The 25,550-nt window shown below is 42.6% G+C and overlaps 1 protein-coding gene across 10 annotated transcripts in view; it reads left to right on the top strand.

Annotated features, from left to right (window-relative positions):
* PARD3 (par-3 family cell polarity regulator) overlaps positions 1 to 20,938 on the top strand; it is a 669,864-nt gene extending 648,926 nt beyond the window's left edge. For all 10 annotated transcript variants that reach the window (XM_058297689.2, XM_071215434.1, XM_058297690.2 and 7 more), the window contains 3 exons: positions 3,533 to 3,653; positions 13,687 to 13,814; positions 20,494 to 20,938. In XM_058297689.2, the coding sequence (XP_058153672.1) occupies positions 3,533 to 3,653; positions 13,687 to 13,814; positions 20,494 to 20,884 (640 nt within the window). In that variant the 3' untranslated portion in view covers positions 20,885 to 20,938. The remainder of the gene's footprint in view (positions 1 to 3,532; positions 3,654 to 13,686; positions 13,815 to 20,493) is intronic.
* Positions 20,939 to 25,550: the final 4,612 nt, after the last annotated feature.

Consider the following 25,550-nt stretch of genomic DNA (forward strand, 5'->3'; position numbering starts at 1 on the left):
CAGGGTCTCCTTAATTCCTAAATCAACTGCCCGGGAGAGTTTGCCACAACTATAGGGCCTGCCAGACATGCTTGCCAAAGTATAGCCCATGTCTCACCTGCAGTGCTTTCTGCACACATGCAGAATCCTGGGCCCTGACCTAGACCTACTGAATCAGAATATACGAAGGTGTGTCTCGGGAACCAGCATTTCTCAATAAGCACCCTGGATGATTCTTAAACACACATAGTGTATATGTGAGAACCACTGTTGTAAAGTTTCTTTTCTCTTTCCCTGTACCTAAGGAGATGGTTGGCCTAGCATGATTATAGTGCATAGGGAAGCCCCCATGCTTACCTGCAAGCAGGCTCCTTGCTGCACTGAGTATGAATTGGTATTTCCAGCTGCTTTGGCAAAGGCCATTCCACTCATCCAGTTTAAAGCCTAATACACTGGGATGTCTGCCTTTGACAGGGAGACTGCAACCTCCATGGTAATTATGGATGAGAAAGATCTGAAGTTCGTATAATTCAGGATCATGGCATGTGTGTCCATGTTGGGAATCTCCATCATGTGTGATCCAGTGTTTCCTTCTTTAATCTTGTCAGGATAACCACCACCACCACCTAAGTCATTACTGAACCCAAACTAATCCTCTTCATTTAGTTTATACATGTATGTACATACACAGACATACGTGTGTATGTATACATATACCTACAAAATGCATGCATTTGTATTCATATTTATTTGAAAAAGACTCTGTTGGGCTACAGGCATCAAGGAGCCCGGGAGGGCTAAAAGTTCATGTTAGACTTAAGTGTCTTGTGTCAGTTGTCTGGATTTTTTACACAAGAAAAGCATCTCTATAATTCCTCCTTTCCCTCTTCCTCCTTTCTGCAGACTACTGGTAAATCATGCTTTACTGACTCCTCATTAAGAGCTTTATTGCCTCGTTCACCCATCTGATCGACTTAGGTGGTATCTTTATTATATTCCTCACAAAAAAATAATGAGCAACTTTAAGCTGGCAGTGAACCTAAATGTAAGTTCCTTGGGGTGTGCAGGGATTAGTCACCATTGCTAATGAATATTTAAAATTTCCTTTAGCTCTCCTGGCAGCAGAGCTAACCAATAATTTTAGAAGTCCAAACATGACTCGCTGGCCCAGGATAGACTGGCCCAAGAGACAGAAGCGAGCAGTAGCAATAGTTTCATTTCCTGAAGCCAGGATTTTACCTCCAGACTGCCAACTGTTGTTCCCCAAGGAAGCTTGATGGTCTTCCAGCCTTTGGAAGTCATGATCAATCATGAAAAGCAGCACAGCCTGTTTTCCAAGTTCAACCCTCAAAGTGGCTTTGCTAGTCTTAGACAAGTCAAGAAGGCAAAGGAAAAGACAGGGGTAGTGGTCTTGCTAGCTGCTCAGATTTGAAAATAAGGGCAGAAGTGACTTCTAGAACCTGTCTTATACTTTGAAAAACAGTGACGTGACCAGAATTTAAAAAGTAAGGCCTTCTTAGGAGATTGGACTTGTGCTTAATCACAAATAGTAGGAGGCCAAGTTTCACCAATGACTTATGAAAGTTCAAGTTATGGAGTTAAAACTACCTATATGATGATACATGAAAATAATAGAGGAATATTTCTGGTTAGACTTATAAAACACCTTATTGATCACACCTCTTAACAATCCTCACATTAAAAGCTGTGAGTATGCCAGGACCAAAAAGGCCCTGGAAAGGTGGCAGTGAGATTAAAGGGGGAGCACTTTCCTATCTCTTCATCTTATGAATTTAGCTATTCTCATGCTTATCCCACTACCGTTTCACATAGAGAATAAGGAGTTCTATAGATTGGGCTTATATCGAGTAGCCATTACTGAACATGTGGGTTAGAACGATAGAAGATGCCATATATACTTTTCAAAAGCCAGTAGGAATAACCTGCCTGACTCAAAAGTGTGGAGGGGAAGTTTTGAAATGGTGCCCAAATGTGGCCCGAAGCCTCACTTTGTCAAAAATGACACATTTTACTGACCCTTTAACTTTTAATGTTCTTAGGCTGGTCAGTTCAAAATAGTTGTCAGAAGAACAAGAAAGGGATGACAGGATTTTATCGACTGGGGAAAATAATCAAATTGAATATATTGACAGGATATTCAAGAAGTTGTAATGAAATGGGTAGGAAAATAAAGGTGCTAGAAAGCCAGTAGATTAACTGATGGCATACTATCCGGTGTTCTTGGAGGACATTAAAATTGTGGTCCTCTACATAAACATTCTCAATTTGAGATTTTTTAATTTTTGATATTCTTCAAAATGTGTGGAATTGTGCATAGACCTATGGTTTGCTGTTGTTTTTTGAGAATTTTACATACTTTACTACGATAAACTTTGTTTCCACGTTTCCTTTGTACAAATGACTCACCTAGGGCCACCTATGTCGTCGACAGAATTCAGATGCACACTTTGAGCAACCAAGGCAATGTGCTTTCAATGAAGAGACCTGTTCTTCCCAAAAGCTAGCAACTGCCCAACCTGTGAGCAGCCAGGAGGGTATATATGATAAATATAAGACTTGGTTCCTGGCCTCAAGGAGGCTGAAATTTTGTGGCAAGACATAGTATATACGCCTGATGTGCTTGAATAGCTTTCCCCGTAGGATGCAATTTAGTGAGTGGAATAGCCTTAATAAGTGCAACAGACCAAAAGTGTTGTGAGATTTAAGACTCACAAAATTAAGATTTAATTTTGGTCAGAGATCTGTTTCGTTCTTTCAAACACTGGTTTTGAAGATTTATATGATATTTTAAGGAGAAGCTTTGGAAATTGATAATGTGTTCTACAAAGTGATAGATACAACATGGTATAATGAAGTGACGGTTGAAGTTGAAGGCAGAAAATCTGGATTCTAATTTCACTTGCCCTGCTGGCCAGCTGGGAAACTCTAGATCAGTCACTTGTCCTCTTTAAAAATCCTTTTCCTTTATGCCCTGAGAGTTGTATTTTCTGTAGAGTCCTCTGATGACTCATCAATGGGAACTTCATATGATGGTGCTATGAAAATACATTTGTCAGGCTGTCTTTTCTTGTATCTCACTTGGTTGTTACAATTTTGATATTTAGAGCAAGATGATTATCTTCACATCACATATAAAGAAACTGCAGCTCAAGGCATTAAGTGCCTTAGTTAGGGAGGGTGGAGGAACTAGGAGGAGAGCTTGGTATTTCTGACTTCAACTGCAGTGTCCTTTCCCAAAAAAAGTTTCACTGCCAACACCTTGCCAACTGAGATATGAAGTGAGGCTTTTAAAGAATTGCGTAAGAAAGGAATGTCTAAAAATACTGTTCACTCTTTTGAATATCTGTCTTAACTTCAATAAGCCATGATCATAATAACAAAACGAAAACATATTTTAAATGCGTAGATATTTTTTAATTCACTTCTCCTAAGTAGAGTCATTTCACAGCAATCTGCCATTTTTGTTCCTAGTTACTGCAATTTACAGATTATATTTCTGAGGGTGTTCATTGTTGCTCTCTCTCTCTTTTAGCAACAGATCCACTCCTAGCAACCATGATCGGATACAGCGTCTGCGGCAAGAATTTCAGCAAGCCAAGCAGGATGAAGATGTGGAAGATCGGCGCCGTACCTACAGCTTTGAACAGCCCTGGGTGAGTGAGTGGTTCATGGGCACAATGAGGAGTCGGTCCTGCAGCTTCCCAGAAGTAGAGGCCACCAAGCTCTGACCTCAGTCCTCTCGGGAGCGAGACGAGATGGAGCCGAATTCCTTTGACCTTTAACTTACTGACCTTTCCCTCGTTTCCATCTGGGTTTCACCACTGCTAATTTCATTTTGGATCTTGTCATGCCATCTGTCCATTGCATAATAAGTTTCATTTGCCTTATGACAAGGCATAGCAAAACTATTCTTGTCCTCAACAATGCCTTTTTTAAAAAGTTTAGTCGTATTTTTTTGTAGATACGTTTTTCTCCGAGTCAAAGAGCCAAAATAAATTAGTTCAACAGAGGTTTATTGTATATCTACTGTGTGCAATTTCCCGTGCTTAGTAGATTGGTGGTGCAGATGGAAAGAGAAGAAGGGAAAATTGGAGATGAGGTACTAGTTTGCAGGGGTTCACCTTCATTCAGGGGGGTGGGTAGGCTGAGAACAGGCAGTTGGCGGTGTGAGACCAGCACGTGGGTAAAACCCTTCGTGAAATCGATTCTAGCCTGACTTCGGGAGGTCATGAAACAAGTTCAGCAGACCAATTATCTAAGAAAATCTCTATCTTCTGCAACAATATCACCATTCGTGGTATTTTTTCCCAAGAATATCTAGCTAATTTTTCTAGATGATTAAGCAAATTGAATCATTCCCAAGTAGCAACTGACAGAATTATGTTAATCTACTTATATTGGCATAATTGACTCATCTGTTCCTACCTGCTTTCTTAAAGCAGAATTGTTTTGTGATGTGTGGAAAACATTCTTCACGATGTATATTTAGACAAAGGGGCTGGAAGGAGTAACGAATACAGTGCCAACCTGAAGAAGAAAGCAGCAACTGTATATGACATTGGTTATCATGCACCATGGGTTTATCATTCCCTTTATTATATCATAAGGACCAGTATTATCCAATTTTATTTCACCTGGAAGCATGGATTTCACACCAGCATCCTCACAACATGTACCTTTTAATTAATTATTTTATCCATCCAATTTATTGAGTGCTTCCTGTGTTTCAGTCACTATGTTTGGTGCTGGACAATGAAAGAATGGCCTTAGCCATTCCTTGCTGGCTAGCCAAGGAATACTTCCTACAATTTAGAAGTGGTTGGCTGGGGATTTGCAGGGGTCCTGGGGAATATGAAAGCTCCATCCAAATCAGTGTTGGGTGGTCAGGAAAGGTTTGAAAGAACACCTCTTCAAAGTTGGAGTATATTTTGAATATATAAGTTAGAGAACTGTATCTTTAGGAACTAAACTGATGAATTTATTTCTGGTTGGCAGCATTGTGTCCATATCCAAGTTCTCTATGTCTCTTTCAGACTAAATGAGTATTTTCTACTTCTTCACTCCAGATGTTTTTCATTGGGAGATGTGAAAATGATTTGATATCCATTTTGGATTCCTTAAAAGATTTTCTTTTCCTCCCTTTTTTTTTGAATTGGGGAAGTGAATATGTTGGCATATGTTTCCATGTTAGCTAGTCTTTAATATGTACAATCATGTTAGGAAAAACTTTTGAGAAAATCTTATACATTTGGGAACTCAACTACTGAAGTTCATAGGCCAAATTATTGTATATCAGAATGCCATAGCAACTTCAGACAGACAACTTGGCTTGTATTGTCATTTCCCGTAATGAGTGAGCAGGGAATTATTTGGATGACAGGCTGATTACCTTAGGAATGGAATAATTTCCTAAATTGGGGGCTAGAAGTTGACCTTTTCTTCTCTTTTCTTTTCTTTTTCCTTCATTTTCAAGCAATTGGAATCATGTCATATACTCTCTATTCTATGGATCATGTAAATGAGCTTAAAGAGACTGTAATTTCACTTAGTGTATTACCCTTAATATCATTTCTCATTGTTGCCTTAATAAGAGCTCCTCAATTGTTCAAAATGTAGCTTAGTCTATGTTTTTTATTATCTGTTTTATAAGATGGGCTTTGAATATCTGGGATTTTCCCATATGTCTTCTGACCTTGAAAGATCACTGTGTTTGGAAAGGGTGAGACAGTGTTCTCACCCATTGGGATGGTGTGTAATCATTTTCATTTTAAAGAACCATAAACTCATCTTCAAGCTGTGTGTACAATTTAGACCACATTAGTTGAAATTGGGGTGCTTGTTAGAAATGCCCACACACAAAGTGCATCCAGATGTGTCACAGAGAAAAACAGCCAAGCCAATTGCTTTGCATATATAGAGAGATGTGTAGAAAATTCATCCAAGGAGCCCTTTTCAGTTCATCCACTTTCAAAATGTTCCCTGTGAACTCTAGCAGTTCAGAAAGCACCTGTTCCTGGGCTTTTGTTCAAAATAATGTTTGGGCCTGAGGGAGCTGATTTGTGGCACAAAAGGTCTTTAGATGAGCAGAGGCCCAGAAAATTTCCTCAGTTCCAAATTGAAGTGAATTCTCTCCCAAGTTGAGTAAGAGAAGAAGGGGGGGAAAAATAAAAAGCCTGCTTCCCCACGTTGTGCAGGTGCAATGTAAGTAAAGCGGCAAGTTGCTTTAAGTCTTTTCCTTCTGATAATGGAACAATAGCAGAGGTTAGGTTATTATCACAGAGCTCAGGTATGGACAGGACTTAGTGTTGCTTTTAAAAGAATTAAATTGCAGGCTGCAGACGTAAGTACAGTATGCTGTTAAAACTTTGCAGATACCTGAGTGTTGCCCACAAGGAGACTTGCTGGCTGAGACGATTGATGGATGGGATAATGAAGCCTTTAATAGCTATATTGCTAAATCCTTCCCATCCTGGGCTGCTAGTGACTGAAAGTAGTTTAGTCCTTCAGATAGAAAATTGATACTCTGCAACATGAATATCTACTTCACTCCCAAGCTTTCTTCTTAGTGGTCTGTCTTTACACAAATTTTAAAAATCTGTCCTGTTCTCCATTTTTCCCGGGTGGGGCTTTAAATGTCTCCTCTTACCCTTTGAGGGCTTCACCTGCTTTCGCTGGAGCCACGGCTCACAGCACCCCTGCACCTTTAGGTTGCCTTCCACGTACCTGGGGAATTTGAGAAAACGATGATTTTCCTTGTTTTCCTTTGTTTTTATTTTTTTAAAAAGACTTTAAAGGTGTCTGCTGTCAGTTCTTCATAGTGGGCTTCCACGCCTGGGCTCAAAAAAAAACCATCAAAAACAAAGCTTTTGCATTTTTAAATTTTTTGATACCCCAATTTATTTTTTACCTTAATTTTTCCAAATTAATATGTATTCTATATCTAACCTTTAAACTCATCACTATATTCCATTTTACTATTAATGGAACCTGACAATATATTGGGCTTCATTTTTTAAGAAGTTTTGGATCACAGAGAGGTTCAACAATGGCAGGGGAGAAATACTGGTGTGGGATGTTATCGACAGGGGACACATGATTGGCAGGGAGTTCTCCAGGGCATATATCCAGGGTACATAAAAATGTTTGGATATTTTCACAGTGGTTACAATTAAAAACAACTGAGGGAGTGCTGAGTTCCTAGCCAGGGGAGCTCTATCACAGTCCCTAAAGGAACAGCAACAATCCTCAAGTGCAATGGCAAAGACCAAAAAAGAAGGAAAGTCCAACAATGAGCCTTTGATACAAATGACTATGCTTGTAAGCCTGTGCACCTGAAATAAGAACAAGGCCTAGAGCTGCAGGGTGCCTAAGAGTTACCTCCTGAGAGCCTCTGTGTTGCTCAAATGTGACCAGTCTCAAAACCAAACTCAGCATGTAAATGCGTTGCCTACCCCCCAGTGTGGGACATGACTCCCAGGGATGAGCCTCCCTGGCACCAAGGGATTACTACCAAGTACCAGGTGATGATGTAACTAGAAAATGACCTTGAATAAAAGGGTCAACTCGGACCAGCAGAATATCTCAGTCTACATATAATACCAGGAGTTAAAAATGCTTTTTGATATGAATAAAAGGGGGAAATGGAAAGGACAAATGAGTTGATATGGCTATGAGTCTCCAAAAAGAGCCAGGAGATTATCAGAGGGGTTGCCCTTATGCATACCTCAGCAGAGTCCCAGAGACAGATAAAGTAGATACAACCCCAGGTGTTGGTTCTACTGAGGGCTACAGAGACCCACAGGTTCTATGGTCATGGCAGATGGAGTTCAGTGCCTTGTCAGTTGGCCCTACTTTGGAGTTTGTGTTTCTGTGTGATGGAGCTGGACTCAGATGTGATCTTTGTCCACAAGCCTCTCCTGTTACTTTTACTGGAACTGTAGTTGGTGCTGGGGTTTAATGTATACCTAGGGGACCTGAATCTCTGGACCATGTGATAGCCAGGCCCTGAGCCTCAACAGGCTTGCAACTCCTACACTATGGTTTATTGGACTTACCCCACTCAGCTAACATAGAGGTGAAGAAGGTCAACCACCACACCAGGGAGCCAAGAGTGCCTACAACTGAAAGCAGGAGAATTGCATCCAGCATCCATGTGGAATCTAAGCCCCTTCTTGGTACAGATATGGAGTGGGCACAACCATTCCAGGGTCCACAGGATGGAGGAATAGAGTATGGATTAGAGTGGATTTACTGATATTCTATTCATGAACTATTGTGATTAGTAGTAATTGAAGAAAATGTGGCATTGGTGTGGAGAAAGTGGCCAAAGTGGCTGCTGGGGGAAGGGAGTGGGAGGAAGCGATGTGATGTGGGGGCATTTCTGGGGGTTGGACTTGTCCTGGGTGGTGCCGCAGGGACAGTTACCGGACATTGTGTGTCCTCCCATGGCCCACTGGGTAGACTGTGGGAGAGTGTGGGCGATGGTGTGGACCGTTGACCATGAGGTGCAGCAGTGCTCAGAGAGGATTCACCAACTGCAATGAATGTCTCATAGTGATGGAGGAGGTTGTTGTTATGGAGGGAGGAGTGGGGTGAGGGGGGTGGGGGTGTTTGGAGACCTCATATTTTTTTAATGTAACATTAAAAAAACAAAGACAAAAAAAAAAAAAAGCTTTCTTACTTGACAGCCTTTCAGAGAATATTACCCTGGCTCAAATTGGGTGGAAATTATTTCCCTTAGATATAGACTTGGAGAAAGCCAGTCTCACAGCAGAGGGTTACAGTTTCATGTGGAAAGAGCCTCTGGTCTTTATTTTAGCCTCATGACCTGTATTAGTCAGGGTTCTCTAGGGAAACAGACCGACAGGAGATATCTGGGAATATTATGAGATTTTTATAAAAATTGCCCATGTGACCATGAGGATGCACAAGTCTGAATTCCATATTGCAGGCTGCAAGCCGTGAACTCCAATAGAGGCACTCAATGAATTCCCCAGGAAGCTTTCTGGCTGAGGTTGAGGTGGAAATTCTTTCTTCTGACTACTGAAATCAGCACTTCTCCTTTTACAGCCTTCAACTGATTGGATGAGACACCTCTCATTGTTGAAGATAATCCCCTCAGTTGATTGTAGGTGTCATCAGCCATAGATACTATCAACTTACTGATGATTTAAGTCCAAGAAATACCCTCATGGTAACAGTCAGGCCAGTACTTGCTTGACCAAACAAATGGGCACCAGCAGCTGGCCAAATTGCCACATGAACTTAACCCTCCATGACCCATCCACCCACCCTGTCAAAGCCTCACTGACCCGTGGGCCACTCTACCCATAGAGGCCTTGGGCAGGTGGAAATTCATGAAGCCACCTTTGGTTGGTATTAGCACAGGACTCTAGAGCACCTGGCTCACTTTTTAAAGCTATCCTTTTATTGTTCAATGTACCTGATGCTTAAAGGCAGGAGTGTTAAGATGGGGGAAAAATAGGTCTAAGAAGTGATTGGGAAAGATGAAATGAAGTCAAATAATGGGTTAAGACCAAACCATGCATTTATAAAAACTTTATGAGGGAAATCGGTATGCTCGGCAGATTTTCCAGCCATTACAAACATCATTAGTAGCAATTAAGCTTTTCAACATTCAGAACCCACAAGAGTTCAATCGATAGTTTTATAAGTAGAGTATGCAATGGGGTATGGATGGTGGGATGGGTGGACAGGATAGATAAATAAAAGTTAACTTTGTTTTGTTTAAAATTAAAAATAAGTCCACTATAGAAAAGAATTACTAATATTGGCCAATGACTACATTTAACATAGTAAAAAATTTACTCTTTATATAATTTATGAATAAAAATTATTTCTACCCCCATGAAGTCATTCAGTTGGCACTTTTTATCAGAATATGTAATTCATATTTGGTTTGTAGCAAATTTGAATACCAAAACTAGCCTTCCCAATCTCAAAGAGGTATCATTGGTTTTGTGTTATTATTGTCTTCCTCCTCAATTTTTAAATTATTTAAAGCTTCACGTAAATGTTATTTCTTTTAAATTAGTAATGAATTTCATAAGTGCAGCTCATACTTTTATATTAAGCTGTCAAAGTCTTATAATATTACCTAGTTCTAGTTAGTATAGAAATTTTGTAATGTGTGTGTTTATTTTTGCCCTTTTGCTTGTTATCTATCTATTAACTATTTTTATTTCATATTTTTATTTATTTTCTTTTGGAAAAATAAGGATGATTTCATTTAATTGAGAAAAATACTTAATGGCTTAATTCAGCAAAACACTATTGGATGTTTGTTTTTTTTTTGCATTTTATTTTACACTGGTATATGACATCAAAATTAGGTAGCTTTCCCAGGCTTTAAATGGTTATCTCTTTATACCCATGATAAAGACCAGTTCCTTGCAGCTCATTTACAAAAGCGACATGCATAGTTTTCACTTATGGTTTTATACACTAGCCGTGAAAAGATTCACTCACCATGGCCCTCCAGTGTACGGTGTAGCAGATAATCAAGTATTTATTTTTATTGTACAACTTCTATTGTTATTATGGCCCTGTCATCCCTTGGCTGTTCTTTATTTTATTTTAAAGGTCATTGTCACCAATTTCATCATAAACAAGGCGAGGGTTATTTGTAGCTTGCGCTGTTAAAATGGATCTTTTGCCTTGTTTATCTGATGAATCTCCAGAATTAGTACAATTACGCTTACATGTGTATTTCCCTGAACAGATGTTACTTCATTGTTATTGATGATGATGATACTTTATTCGAAAACATGTACTTCTCTCTGGGGTTACAAATTATTTCTTTCTTCATTCCTTTTATTTTTGTAATTTCGGACTCAGGTACATCCTTCTGTTGCTGCCTGCTGAACCAAAACCATAGTATTTAAAAGTCAGGATTATTAATTATAATACTGTTCCCACAATTTACATTTTTATGAGATCTTCATTGACCCTGTAAATGCAAGAGTTTATTTCTGATTCAGGTCAAGTGTAAAACTTGACGAGATGAACTAATTTAGCTGTTGCTATGGCCTGCCCCAGGATACATTCTTCCTTGAACTCTTGTGTCCCGTTGAAGTTTTTTTTTCTCTTTAAGATATATTTTATTTATTTATTTCTGTACCCCCGTTGTTGCTTGCCCTCACTGTCTGCTCTCTGTGTCCATTCATTGTGTGCTTGTCTTCCTTTTAGGAGGCACCAGGAACTAACCCTGGGACCTCCCACGTGGGAGAGAGGCACCCAATGGCTTGAGCCACTTCTGCTCTCTGCTTGTTGTGTCTCTCATTGTGTCATCTCATTTCACCATCTTGTTATGTCAACTTGCTGCTCCAGCTTGTCACATCAGCTCACTGTCTTGCTTGTCCTCTTTAGGAGGCACCAGGAACCAAACCCAGGACCTCCCATGTGGTAGGTGGGTGCCCAACTGCTTGAACCCCGTCTGCTTTCCCATTAAAGTTTTATCTTAAAAATAAGGGTGACTCTTTTTAATTAACTTATCTCCTTAGCATGCTATACAAAGAGAATTGGAGTAAAACTTTAATGGTGAGGCTGAAGTGTCTATTTTATCATAGTAAGCACAATAGTACAAAATATCAGTTTGCTGGGACCAAACTCATTCACTCACTTTAAACTTTCAGATCCAATACACTGATCATTTCATTTTTGGAGTTTGTCAGGATCCACCTAGATGCCTGCAGCTGGTAAGGTTTGAGGTGACAGTGTCAGAAATCACAAAACTGAAGAAACAAAAGCCCTTCAACTTCTTTTTCTCTCTGTCAGGATCAAATTTTCAGGCCTCTGGGGGAAACAACTTAAAAATACACCTGAAATTTCTACAAGCCCTTGCATTTTCTTTTCACATCTCCACAAGCAGTGTGTCACAGAACAGCATGAGTTTAGAAAGCTGGTTACTAAATCCTGCTGCAGAATGCCAGATCTTTCAAAACTGCTTGACACATGTATATAGCTTATACTGAGTGAAAAGGAAGGGAAAATGTGGTTCTTGTTTGAGGGCATGAGAGAAATTGTGTGGTGTTTTCTTGCTTTGCTTTCCCTCTTGTCCAGTGGCTTCCCACAAGCTTCCCAGGGCTCACCATGGAAATGAAAACAGCTCAGTTTCCTTTCTGGCCAACCTTATCAAGTGTAATGGGAGAAAATGTCTGTCTCCTTTAATGTAGTTGATGAGCAATTGGTTGATGCTTTGTTTGCATAAGCAGAACTCACTCAGTGAAGTGTTTTTCTTGCTGAAGGCACCACTGATGTGTTATTTGAACTGTGTTGTAGAGTAAGTCTCTGAACACACATTTGTTCCAATGAGTGTGGTTATAAACATCCACTAGTAGGGACTGGGGTATTGTAAAGCCTAATCTCTTCACACATTATTTTTGTATCGGGATATTTTTAATATGCTCACTGACTATGCCCATATGCTTTGAAATTTTTGTCCTGTATATTGCTTTATTATTGCTCACCAACAAATAAGACCGTGTTCAGCAGGCAGAAGAGGGCAAGGGATGATGCTTGGTTCCTAGTCAGACAAAAGCCAGTCATGGGGGCCATTCTATAGGTGACAAACCGACAAGATATCTTAGAACTATACCAGTGAATGCTGTCTCGTTACTGCCACTGGCTTTGAACTCTAAAAGGAATCAATAACCCTGTTTTAACAGACACTCTTCACCTGGAATATGCCTTTTGCACAATATTGCATAACACAAAAGGGGAATAGAGAGTAGAAAGTAGCAAAAAAGCTTGCTTAAGAGGGCAGGCCACTGCTGCTATGCTAAACAGTCGTTACATGTTTTGTAAAGTTAGAGACACAATTCTCTGTTTTGAGCAGAGCTACCCTCTTCTTAAAAGGCCAGGTCTAAAAGGTAATCTAACAAGTGTCGTGAAGAGTTGAAGCACCCCCAGGGACTTGATTACACAGCATGATATACATATTCAATATGTGATTTTGGTGTGAGGCCCTGAATCTGCTGACCGGCTAACCGAAGTATTTAGCTCAAGGATCAACAGTTTCTCTCTAGGGTTGTGATTAACTTGGATAAATTGTCATCACCTAATAAGTAATAATTCAAGAAGCTATTGTCTTTCAGGTTTATTCTTTTGATAGGTGTTTCTTCCCCATTTGGCTGCCATCTGTGTATTGGAGGAAACCTGTACAAGGCTAACAATGCCTGGTTTAAACGAACCTTGGCTCACAACTTAACTGTTATTCAGCTATATTGTATCCTGGAGTGCTACAGTAATGCAGGAAAAAATTAACTAGCACAGTCAACTTTCAAGCATGAGTTGTGGCTTCTTTTTTCACACTGACTTATAGTTTTCTGAGTGCCTCGCTCTCCGTATATTTGCTGTAGATACAAGGAATGCAAAGTGGTATCTAATATGAGTTTTTGTCAAACTTCCTTGTGAGGACTAAAAAGATTGACCTCTCCATTTAACCTGCATTCCAAAGCCAAAATCAAAATTTAAGCTGATTGCATATTTAAGGGCTCCAAAGAGCCTTTTCGCAAGGAAATTTGATTTTGAAGGGAAAAATTCACCACCACCCTGCAACTTGCAAAATGTCTCAAAATCAATCTATAAGAATAGAAGTGAAATCAACCAGTTAGTCGGTATCTGTAGTTTCTTTCTCGGTCACTCTTTTGTGTCCTTCTCCTTCAGCCAAACTCCAAGCCATACGCGCAGAGCGGCAGGCACTCCGTGTCCGTGGAGGTGCAGATGCAGCGGCAGCGGCAGGAGGAACGGGAGAGCTTCCAGCAAGCCCAGCGCCAGTACAGCTCTTTGCCTCGGTAGGACGACTCCAGATGTTCAAATTCTCCCCCTCTGCACTAACCCCCCCTTTAGGAAGTCCCTCCTTCCAAAATCTCACTGACATTTCCAACTTGTTTCTAGCTAGAGAAACTGGCAAATGGGTGGATGGGAATCTTTGCATTTAGCTAGGGGTGCCATCTTACTGCATAGCAAGAAGACTGAAAAGCAAGGTGTTTCAAGGACTGTGCAAACATTTTACCTGAAAGCTCCCTCCTCAGAAGTGAGGCCACTTGACATCTGAATGCTGTGCTTAGTGGTCAGGCTCGAGTTCTAATAATGGCCCTACTACTTGCTAGCTGTGTTGTCATGGGCAACATAGAGTCCTCATCTGTAAAATGGGAGAGCAACTCTTATTTTGCTTCACTCATGGGACAACTAGAAGAAATGGTCCTTCCCAAGATCTAGGGCTTTGGAAAGCGATCCTTTACCTGGTTCTCGTGCCCTGACAACCTGCTGCAGCTCAATGTTGAACCTCAGGGAGTTATACTGGACATGCACCTCATTAACTGACGTCCAAGTAAGAGGCGCCTCAGCTCCGGGCCTTTCTCTCTAGAACTGGAAAGCTCTCAGGTGCCCAAAAACACATTGCAGTAATAGCCTTTCTTTTTTAATCTAGGCATTTTCTCCACATGTAGTAAAGAATTAATTATTGTGAAACCTTCAACATCTAGACACTCCTATTGTCATGATTCTGTCAGGCATTTGTTGCTTTGTTTCAGAAATATTCCAGGTAATAAAGACATTTTGGGAGGAGTGGATATGTAGCTCAAGTGTTTAGGGGACTGCTTTCCCTATATAAGGTCCCACGTTTGCTCCCTGGTACCTCCTAAAAACAAACAAACAAACAAAACGACCCGTTCTCATTACGGGGGAGATGTAGCTCAGTGGTTGAGCACTGTTTCCCTGTACTAGGTCCTGGGTTCAATCCCCAGTACCTCCTTAAGAAACAAAACAACAGCAGCAACAACAACAAAACATTTTGTTTGGGGGAAAAAAAGTCCGCTTGCCATTTGACATTGAGTGTATTGTTTTGAATTTGAACCGATGTTTGTTTGTTTGTGCATTTGTTTGTTCATTGGGACAAATGCTTACCTGTGTAGGCTTGCCTGACCCACGTAAAAGTGATTCGGTTTCTAATGAAGTGGAAGCTCTTTGGATTTGAACACATTGATACAACTTAGCCAAGGGAATATGGATTCGATTGAAATTTTCTGCCAGCCAAGGCATCATCTATTTTTAGCAACTTTGTTCATTGAATTGTTCTTCTCCAGTCTGTGAAGCTGTATCTTCTTTGAGCCCTAAGTCACCTTTTCTCTTAAAGAGGAGAATTACCCGCATGTAGTTGTTTAGCCTGCTTTTTGTAAGTTTAGATCGGGACAGACCCGCGGAGGTCATCTCGTTTTACTTGTCAGAAAGCATGCTTGGAGAAATTCGGGAACTCTTCAAGGTGAGAGAGCTAGTAAGGAATGCTACCAGAATTCAAACCCAAACCTGCCCATGCCCTGAGGCATTATTTTATAAGGCCCATTGCTGCCAAGCGCTTTTGGTTTTGAATTTGCCATATTAACAAGCCCTAAGTTCCCCTGTGTGCTCCACTGCCTGGAGCATTTGGACGAAGGCCACCGTAGGAATCAAGCCCAGGAATCCAAATGGAAGCACTTGGAGGAGTATGCATAAAAGTTCGCCTGTGTAAAATGCATCCTCCCAGCCTGCTTGGCCGACATCCTCCGGGAAAGGGGAGTGGGATACTGTGGCCGACGGACACAGCTGTGCGGCCTGTGACTGCGCAGTGCGCGTTACAGCCTGAGTAAATGGGACGCCTGGTAGGGTCTGTTATCTTTTTACTGGCAAATTGTTGGCCTTCAGATATTTCAGTTGTAGTTGAGAGTAGAAGAAACAAAGGAGAAAATGAACAGTGTATCCAATAGGAGGAGGGAGTTGGGAAAGGCTAAGGGCCAAGAAAGCCCTCGGAGGGACAGCTGCCGGGGCGGCGCTGAAAGGGCAGGCTGGCCTGTGGGAGGCAGGGACGCGAGGGCAGCCGTCCTAAGCCAGTGGGAAGGGAGACGCGCTTCTGGGGAGTGCCCCTCCATCTCTGAGAGATTCCATTAAGGAACGGACGTCTCTCCCCTTCTTCACTCCAACCCCTTCCTTTTGTACCACCTGCTCCCTCCCTGGCTTCCCCTCTGCTTTCTGAAACTCCTTGTAGAAGGATCTGTGTGGACATGCACAGGAGGGCCACTGCCCACTGCAACTCAGACTGTGGCTCTTGGAGCAATTTAGTGTTTTCCTCTATTAGCAGTCGTTTTATTCTCTACAGGCGGGAGAAGAGGAGTAATCCCCAAACTAGAGTCCTGTAAGTTTAGGCCAGAGGCTTGGTGGCCTCCACGCTGTGTTCCTCTCTGCTCTGAGAATAAGTTCTCAGTGTGGCTCTTTCTACCGCTGAGGAGGATTTTGGACGTAGAGCCTTGCGCCCGGCTTGGTTCCTTACCGAGCAGCGTCACTCGAGAACGAGCTCTGTGCAGAAATACGAAGGAAGGGGAGGACGGCCAGCAGGTCAGGACTGCAGCGACGTATGGCACCTGGGCCAAGGCCAAGGCTTCAGAGACACTTGACCTCTGCCTTTCGGATGTTGACAATTAGCAGAGATTTGTCTAAACAACTTGGCATGGTATTTGAAACCCAGAAGATTTCACACGCCAAACAAGTTCAGATGCCAAGTGGAACATAAAATAAAACAAACGGTCGAGACTTTGTATCAGTCACATTAGATAAGGTGGTTTGAATTAGAGTGATGTATATGAGCCAGCGTGGTTTGTCAGTTCTAACTGTAATTAAGGAAATCTATAGCCAGAATTCAGGTTGCATTTTGAAATGTCAAATAAGAAACATTCGCCAGGTGGTAATACTAGTTCAGGCGGAAAGGAGACCTGCGTGGCCCCATACTCAATTATCAATCAGGCTGGGAGGTTTTCTTTTCTTTTCTTTTCTTTTTATTCCTAAATTGGTTCCTTTACTGTGTATCCAAAAGGCAGCCTTCAACCCAGCAGAAATGTGTTGTCATAACCACTGATGGAAAGGCTTAGGCAAAACCCTGTATTAAATATTTTCCTTTCTTTCCGTTGCCTGCACTCTCTCCACGGCCTCTCCACCTTGCCCTCTGCTGGGCCTCACTTCTCTTGTTGCCTGACTCCCTTGCTGGGTAGTTTCGGCACCTGCCCGCGCTCTCACCCCGGGCCCATTGATCAGGTCTCCAATCAGCTTGTCACCCTTTCAGCTGTGGTCTTTAGCTATTTCTTCATCCTTTCCCCTGCACCCCTTCTATGCCTCCTCCCTTGGGGGCTAACAGGCTTTCCTTAGGTCCTTGGTTTAAGCCTCTGCACGAGGTCAGTCTTGTGGCTGCATGGAGTGAGCTGTCCGCATTGAGCTAGTATTGGCCAAACCGGGGTGTGGGCTTCAAGTGGCTTCAGAGATTTCCCTGGGCTCATTCCCGGGGCCAAGAAGTTAAGAGAAAGGAAATGGGTATTTTGTCGGTGCTGTTGTTATCCATGGGCTTTGACGGAGGGATCACGGGCTTCCCAGCTTGGGAAGCTTCCTACCCAGCTCTGAGGAAGCACTTGTGGACTTGCCCTTACTCGTGGAAGCTTCTACAGCTACTCTTTGGCACCTGTCTCTGCTCCCTGATCGTTACCCAGTTCCTCTGACCAAGGAAGGAAAAACTGATGTTTGTATTTCTTCTTTGGTCAGTGTATTAGGGTTCTCCAAAGAAACAGACCAGCAGGATATTTATGTATTTAGAGATTTATTATAAGGAATTGGCAAGTCTGAACTCATAGCGCAGGCTGTGGAAAACTCCTCTAAAGGTGATGCTGAACGTCTTAGTCTGAATTCCCCAGGAGAAGGAAGCTGGCTGGCTGGCTGGCTGGAAATTCTGGCAAGAGCCAAGACTGAAGTTGAGGCCCAATTCTGGAATCCTCAGTTCTGGCTTTTAAGACCCCTAATTGATTGTATGAGGAGATTCCCCACATTGCTGAGGGCAGTTTTCTTTGTTAATTGGAGACACAAACAACTGAAAATAGCTGCAAATTCCATCTACAAAATACCTGCACAGTAGCAAGCAGGCCAGTGCTTGACCAAGCAATGGGACACTGTAACCTAGCCAACCTGAGGTGTAAGATTATCCAGCACAGTCAGAAAGATGCCTCCCCAAACAGGACACCTGATCTTTGAAGGCAAAATGACTTCCTTCAAACGATTCTTCTAGCACCTACTAATTAGCCATTTGCTCAGTGCCCGGCCCTTTGCTGAGCTCATTACATGTGTCATTTCATTCATTTCTGCCCGCAACCCTTTGAGGGCAGCTGTGCCTGTTGCACAGGTGAGGCAACTTGGTCACAGCAAGCCTAACTTCCCCAGGACCACCCCGCTGGCAAGCGGCAGGTGCAGGATTTGAATCTATGTCTCTCAGGTCCAAAGCTACTCACGCACTCCAGCCTGGTGCCTGAGTAACTAGCTTTCTAGTGGAGAAAACTCATTGTCTGTTTCTTCCTTCTCTAGCTTCTTTACAAGCTGCTCATTTCTCTTCCTCTTCTCAATCAAGAGCTTATTGACACCAGTGGCTTCCTTACCAAGGGAGCACACATACATATATGTGTCCGTATGTTCGTGTATGTATGTGGATGTGTGCGTGGATGTATTTTCCCCCTATATTTTACTTAAACCCCCAGGGCTCCCTGCTCCCTTCTCTCCATTCTGATTAATTGGAAGGAAATTTTAGCTAAAAGAAATTCTTTTTCCCACATCTTCATAATTTCCATCCCTAACAAACCTTCAGTGAATTCTCAATGTGTTTAAATATAGAAAAATCTTGGCTTCTTAGGCTGAGTCAAATTTCACCTTAACAGCACATGACCTTCCGTGGAGCCACAGGCGGCGTGGAGGTGGAGGGAGGGGCTCTGTGGCTCTCAGAGGCCAAGAATAAATGAGGCCAAATTTCTGCAGCCTATTCCTGGTTATCTTTAAATTGATAACCAACCCAGAAAAGAATCCCACTGTTGTTGCTGTAACATCAGTAACAAGTTCGTTGTTTTAATTAAAATTTCATGATTAATGTCAAATCCCTGGTTTCATGCTGGCACTTTCCATCATGCTTGTCTCTGGGCAGATTAATTTATGACTTTTTAAGTGAAGATAATCAGTGCTTTAGGCAAATAAACTATTCCATCAAATCTGAGGATTCTTGCCTGGGCTGATTGTACAAATGGTTCTGACTTGCATTAAATGAGGGCCAGCTCGATGTGCCGTGGACTGAGCAATTCATCATAGCTGCATCCAGAGCTGGTGCTGGGCCTTGACTTCGTTTTCCTTATTGAAAATATCTCTGACACCATCGCAGGCCATTTGGAAAATGGGCAGGGTTCACCCTAAACCATATTGATGGCAGTTCGGAAGGTTCAAAAATGCAAGTTGTTTCATTCCTGCGGGAGGCTCCACAGCTTCACAGACCTGGCTTTTCCTTCACAGGCATCTCTTTGAACACTGAGCCACGTCGTGTGTGTGTTCATGTGAAAGGCTGAGCAGTACGTACTGTCGCCAAGTGATTTTCTTATTGATAGATGGAGCAATATATTTTGTTTTATTACTCAGTTCTCTCTCCCCCTCTTCCATTTTCAAGGCAAAAAAATTAGCGTATGTCTTCCTTTCTGGCACGAAATTGTTTTACTTTATCATAGCCAATCTTATTGTAAATTCATAAAAGCATCTAGAGACCTGATAGTAAATTAAAGATGTTTCAAAACAATAATGTTTCCTGAAAATGATTGCAACTTTATTGCCGAAGAGATAGGAATTTGAAATTTCTATATGATTCCGATTTATTTCCCTATCCTGGGGTGACAGAAAGTGCGCTATGTAGGTTCTCCTGGCCTTTGGTGAAGGTACAGTGCACGGGAAAATATTGCTCCCTCCACCAGTTCCCAGGTTCTAAAATCTTGAAGGGCATGTTTTCCAGAGGCTGACAGTTGCTGACATATACATCTCTAAAGCCGTGCTTTAAAGGACTGCCTGTTGCATTTTTAATCATAAAGGAGTCTAGACTTAAATCTTTCATAACTGAACTCACATTGCAATCCATTACATGTACTTCGTATTAGCTAACTTCCCTGGCATTATGGTGGCAGCTGTGTAAAATATTTGTTTTGCCTATGTAGAATTGAATTGTCACATTCTAAAGCGAGCAGTGATTGCTGTAGTCGAAGCTGCCAAATCGCTAATGCTCCTATCGCGCATCTTGCCCATGTGTCTCAACTGCAGAAGCGATGGTTCCCCTGAGCGGAGCACCCAAGTACCTACCCAGACACAGGAGGCGGACCTTGTTGGCTGAAGAGCAGCCGAACAGATTAGTTCTCTCTCCCGGCGTAGTCATCGTTTACTTGTCCCAGGCTGCGAGCTGGCCGAGGGCAGTTGGGTTTTTTCATTTTCGAATCCTCTAGCACCTTTCACGGCGTCTGGCATGTGATCGAACACGGTGACATTTGTCGAAACGTTCAAGTGCACCTTCCAGCCTCGCTGCTTCCGCTTCCGCCCTCTTCCCCTCCCTCCTTTCCTTCCTCTTTCCCCTTCCTCCCACCCTCACACTAACCTTTGGGCTTTGCTTTCTAGGCAAAGCAGGAAGAATGCCAGTTCCATCTCCCAGGATTCGTGGGAGCAGAACTACTCGCCCGGGGAGGGCTTCCAGAGTGCCAAGGAGAACCCCAGGTACTCCAGCTACCAGGGGTCCAGGAACGGCTACATGGGCGGGCACGGCTTCAACGCCAGGGTGATGCTGGAGACCCAGGAGCTCCTGCGCCAGGAGCAGCGGCGGAAAGAGCAGCAGATGAAGAAGCCGCCTCCCGAAGGGCCCGCCAGCTATGACTCCTATAAGAAAGTCCAGGACCCCAGTTACACCCCTCCCAAGGGGCCCTTCCGGCAAGACGTGCCCCCCTCCCCTTCTCAGGTCTCCAGGCTCAACAGACTCCAGCCACCTGAGAAGGGGAGATCCTTTTATCCCTGAGCAGCAGAAGAACAGATACTCCATGTCACGCAATAAAGGACATTTTCCTATGAAGACCTGTATTTTGGGAGTTTTTTAAAAACCTTGATGGTACTATGGAATATTTCTGATGTCGGTATCAGTGCCTTTAAGCTGTAGGGGCAACAAATGGAAGGCCTTAATGTCTGTGCCACTGGGTCTCAAGTGTCCATTTCATGGCAGGATTTCCCTCCATCTGACAATCATGTGTTCCAGGCAGTCGCATGCTCTGCATCTCTCCCGAGCACCAGGAATCTTGGCCCAACTCAGGAGATGCCCGTGGTTTTGTCATGCCAGCCCCATACAACTGTGGTGACAGACTGACTTGAAGTTGAGGTGGGGATGGAGCCCTTTTTCTCCCTTTAAGTTTTCTTAGACGTGAGGGGACAGCTCAGTGCCTGGTGGATGAAAGTGGGTGACAAACACCAGGAATCGGAGCCGTACGGCACTTCCCAGCACACTCATTTATAACAGGACTTGGTAATCGGTGTGGTTTTCCCTTCTCAGCTCCCTGTAAAAGGAAAGTTCTTTTGTCCTGTTGAAGGAGCTAAGCCATACTCCAACACTTTTGGGTTATCGTGGGGGTCCTTTTGTAACTGCCTTATAACTTGACCTTGTCGGTACAATTAAGAGTGACGATTACGGTCTGTGTTTGTCAATACCTTGTTCCCTCATGTTCTGGACTTCTCGGTGGAGCCACCACAGTTCTGTGGAGGCAACGGGCCAGGCCTGGGCTCCTGAGTGAAGAGCTGGCGGGAGGATGGTAGCTAAGAAAAGAAGTCTCCCAGAATGAGCTGATGGTCCAACACATCCCAATAATCATTTTAATTAGTTTTTGTTTTGTTTTGTTTTACTAGGTTGGCAGGAAGTGGGACAAAAATAAATCAGACAGTTGCTTTTGGATTCTAAAAACCGATCTGCTTTTGGTTTGATGGTTTTTAAAGTCAACTGATGATTGCCCAGCACATCCACCTACGGTATCACTCTGGCAATGCCATATTGCTAGACAATTCTACCTTGAAACATAAAAGACAAATAAGGGAAAAACCATTACACATCACACACAGAACATTTTGGGGTCCCAAAACAGACGTAACAAAAGATTTCTCTCATGTTGATATTTTTCATTGTACGATGGGTCACAAGAACCTCTGTTGCTCACGTTTTCATCTGTTGGTCTGAACTTCATGTATTGTAAACCATAGCTGGGTTGCTGAAGTGCCTGCAAATCCTGATGTGAAAAAAAAAAGCTTGAGATTAAAGCTCAGCATACCATGTATTGATAAAAAAGAAAAAGACAAAAAAAAAAAAAAGACATGTATTGATACGCCTATTTTTTTTTACTGGCACATTGTATTTTTGCGTCAACTTGTTTCTAGAAAATATGTGAAGTGTCTCCACACGTACCTGTGTCTCTTACGCATTTCCGTGTACGGGTTCTGTTTGTTAATAATGCGCAGGCTGCGTAATGCTGTTACCAGTGCAAGCACACTCACCTGGGACGGCGCTCACTCTTTCTCACGGCCCTCCCTGGTCTGTGAGGAACAGCTTTCCCTGTACATATGAGACTTATAATAAAAGGCATATTTCTTCCTGTTCTTTGTGGTGTCTGTACTATTCCTGTGGAATCTCTCCTGGTTTTTTAAAAGTATATTAGCAGATGTGATTTTTTTTTCATATTTAGGAGAAGTTGAAGGGTCCCTCATATATGCCTGTGTGTAAACACGGAAATGGGTGATTGATTGCTAAACTTACCTAAAGATGAACGGTGAATTCTGAACTGAAGGAGCCATCATGTTAGGACTAACTAAAGGAAAAATTGTGTAGGCTAATTCTACATAATATTTCCACGCGTGCCCTCCACTCCCTGTGAGTCATTGTGGCTAGGCTGCTGTTTTGATTGAGTCCTAACCTCTGCTCTCATGAGCCCAGAGAAAGCTGATTCTAGTTTGTTTCCAATACTAGCCCGGTTCTTACTTTCCAACCTACAAAAGCAAGGCTTTCAGATGGACACGTTAATATTTGTGCAGTGTTTTGAAGGCATGAAGGGCAACACACTCCTAGTTTTTATTAACTGCCTTTTGCACCAGTGCAGAAGGAGATGTGGTCCCAACCCCAAGGGCAAGCCCTGCGAGGACCTGTAGAAAACGTCCTCCTCCGTGTGTGACTGGTTTCTGTTGGTCTCACCATGGCAGTGACCACCCTGGCTCTAGGTCGTAATTCTAGCACCTCGGGCTTAGTAACAAGTGGGTATGGCATGCCAAGTGAATATTGCCGCTTTGATTTTTTTTTACATACATTGCAAAATACGGGAAAGTATAAAAGGAAAGATGGGCAGATTTGTTAATTTTCTCACTGACCAGGAGGCCCACTGCAAATGCCAAAATTCTCAGGTTATTTATCTCAACTGGCAGTAAGACAAGGAACAAGAGAGGCAATATTGAGTGTTGTGGGAACCCAAATCACACGGGGATTTGTAGATGAGGACTGGCACGTTGAACTACACCGAGAAGAGAAGTTGGAATAGATACGGTTTAGCAGAGAAGTGAAAATACACTCCACGAAGCAATCTTATCCCAATGAAGTGAACTTCTGGCTCCAAAACACAGCACGGGGCCTTCGAGGCATTTGTCAGGAAGAGGCAAACCAGGCACTGTTGAGACTTACGCTGTTCTCAGCCTGGTACTGTTGGAGAGAAACCCCAAGTCCAGGAGACGAGTACAGGTGCGGACCCTGAGGCACAAACTCAGGCGAGGATGGAAGTGGAGTAGCTCAGCTGTCCCTTGACGGGACCTCCACTCTGAAATCACTCTCAGTCCATTAAGACACACATACACATACATATATATTTACATTATATCATGTATGTAAAAAATACATATATAGTATCTTAGTTTGCTAGGGCTACTGTAACAAAGTACCGTAAACTACTTGGCTCAAACAACAGAAATTTATTATCTCAGGTCTTTTTTTTTTTTAAAAGATTTATTTCTTTATCCCCCTGCATTTTCTGCTCTCTGTGTCCATTTGCTGTGTGTTCTTCTGTGCCTGCCTATATTCTCACTAGGCGGGCTCCAGGAACTGATCCCAGGACCTTCCGGAATGGGAAAGAGGCAATTGTTCTCTTGCTCTACCTCAGCTCCCTGATCTGCTGCATGTCTTATTGTCTCTCCTTTGTGCTTCTATGTCTCTTTTTGTTGCAGTATCTTGCTGCACCAGCTCTCCGCGTAGGCCAGCACTCCTGCATGGGGCAGTACTCTGTGCATGCTAGCACTCCACGTGGGCCAGCTTGCCTTCACCAGGAGGCCCTGGGCATCAAACCCTGGACCTCCTATATTGTGGACGGGAGCCCAATTGCTTGAGCCATATCCGCATCCCCGTTATCTCAGTTCTGTAAGCTAGGTGTTTGAAATCAAGGGGTTGGTAGGACCGTGCTTCTCCTTCAAGGGAAGAGTCCCTTCCATGCCTGTCTCCTGGCTGCTGCTGGGTGGCTGGCAATCCATAACATCCCTGAGCCTGTGGCAGCATCACTCAAACTCTGGCTCTGTCATGTGGCCATCTCTCTCTGTATTCAAGAGGCCCACCCTAATCTAGTTTGTCTTCATCTCAGTCAAAATTCTATTAAAATATCCTGTGTACAAATAGGTTCACATCCACAGGACTGGAATTAACTTTTGGGGGACACAATTCAATCCCTGTCCTATGTATAATATGTATTACATCTAAGATACTCTATAGTAGATATGAAATAATATATGTACATATATGTTTGTGTATATCTATAAAATTTAAGCACTCCCCACTTCCTTTCCCTGTGGGGTCAAGTAGCCCAAAGACTGCTCAGAGGTCAAAGCTTTCCACAAACAGGAAGAAGAGTAGGACCTGAGCTTCCCAGGTTTTCTGCCAAGGAGGTCAAAGATATCAAATCAGAATAGTAAACCAAAATGAGTTTCTTTTTCATTTAATGGGGGCAGCTGTTTTCATGCCAGGCCCATTTTGAAAGGAGGCAGAGAAAATAGGCAAATGGAGCAGACCACCTGTGAGTGGTGTATTTCACGATCGTCCACCATGAAGAGTCTGAAGACAAGGCTGCAATAGGTGAGAAACCTGGAGTCACTGTAGCTTCTTGAGTGGACTGCTGTCCCCCTCTGCCAACTTCACTGTTTTTGACTTATCCAAATATGGCAGTCATCTTTAAGACCACTCCCCCTCCCATATGCTTTATGGGAAAGCACACATGTTTTCTTACACATATAACATGTATGTGTATGGGCATGTGGAATTCTATATTTGTCTGGTTATTCTAACGTGTTCCCTATTTCCTCCTACGAAGTCTTGCTATTGCCCTCAGTTGAAACCAGCCTAATACTAAGCAGATAGTGCTATGTTTCTGGTTTGTTTGCTAATCACGGAAAAGTAAAAAAAAAAAAAAAGATTCAACTAACTACCTCTAAGTATTTTCTGTGCTGAATGTCCTTTGGAGAGCATAGTGTGTCATAAATTTAAATGTCTATTTAGCAATCAGGTTTTTTTTTTTTTAAACAGATTACTCAGATGATGACATGTCAGGTAAGAAGATAATCTTCTTTTCTTCAGAGACAGGATATCATCTTAATAAGGCAGCTAATAAGAACGTTCACAGGTCAGA

Source organism: Dasypus novemcinctus, chromosome 5, assembly GCF_030445035.2.
Source record: "Dasypus novemcinctus isolate mDasNov1 chromosome 5, mDasNov1.1.hap2, whole genome shotgun sequence".
Lineage (NCBI taxonomy): Eukaryota > Metazoa > Chordata > Mammalia > Cingulata > Dasypodidae > Dasypus > Dasypus novemcinctus.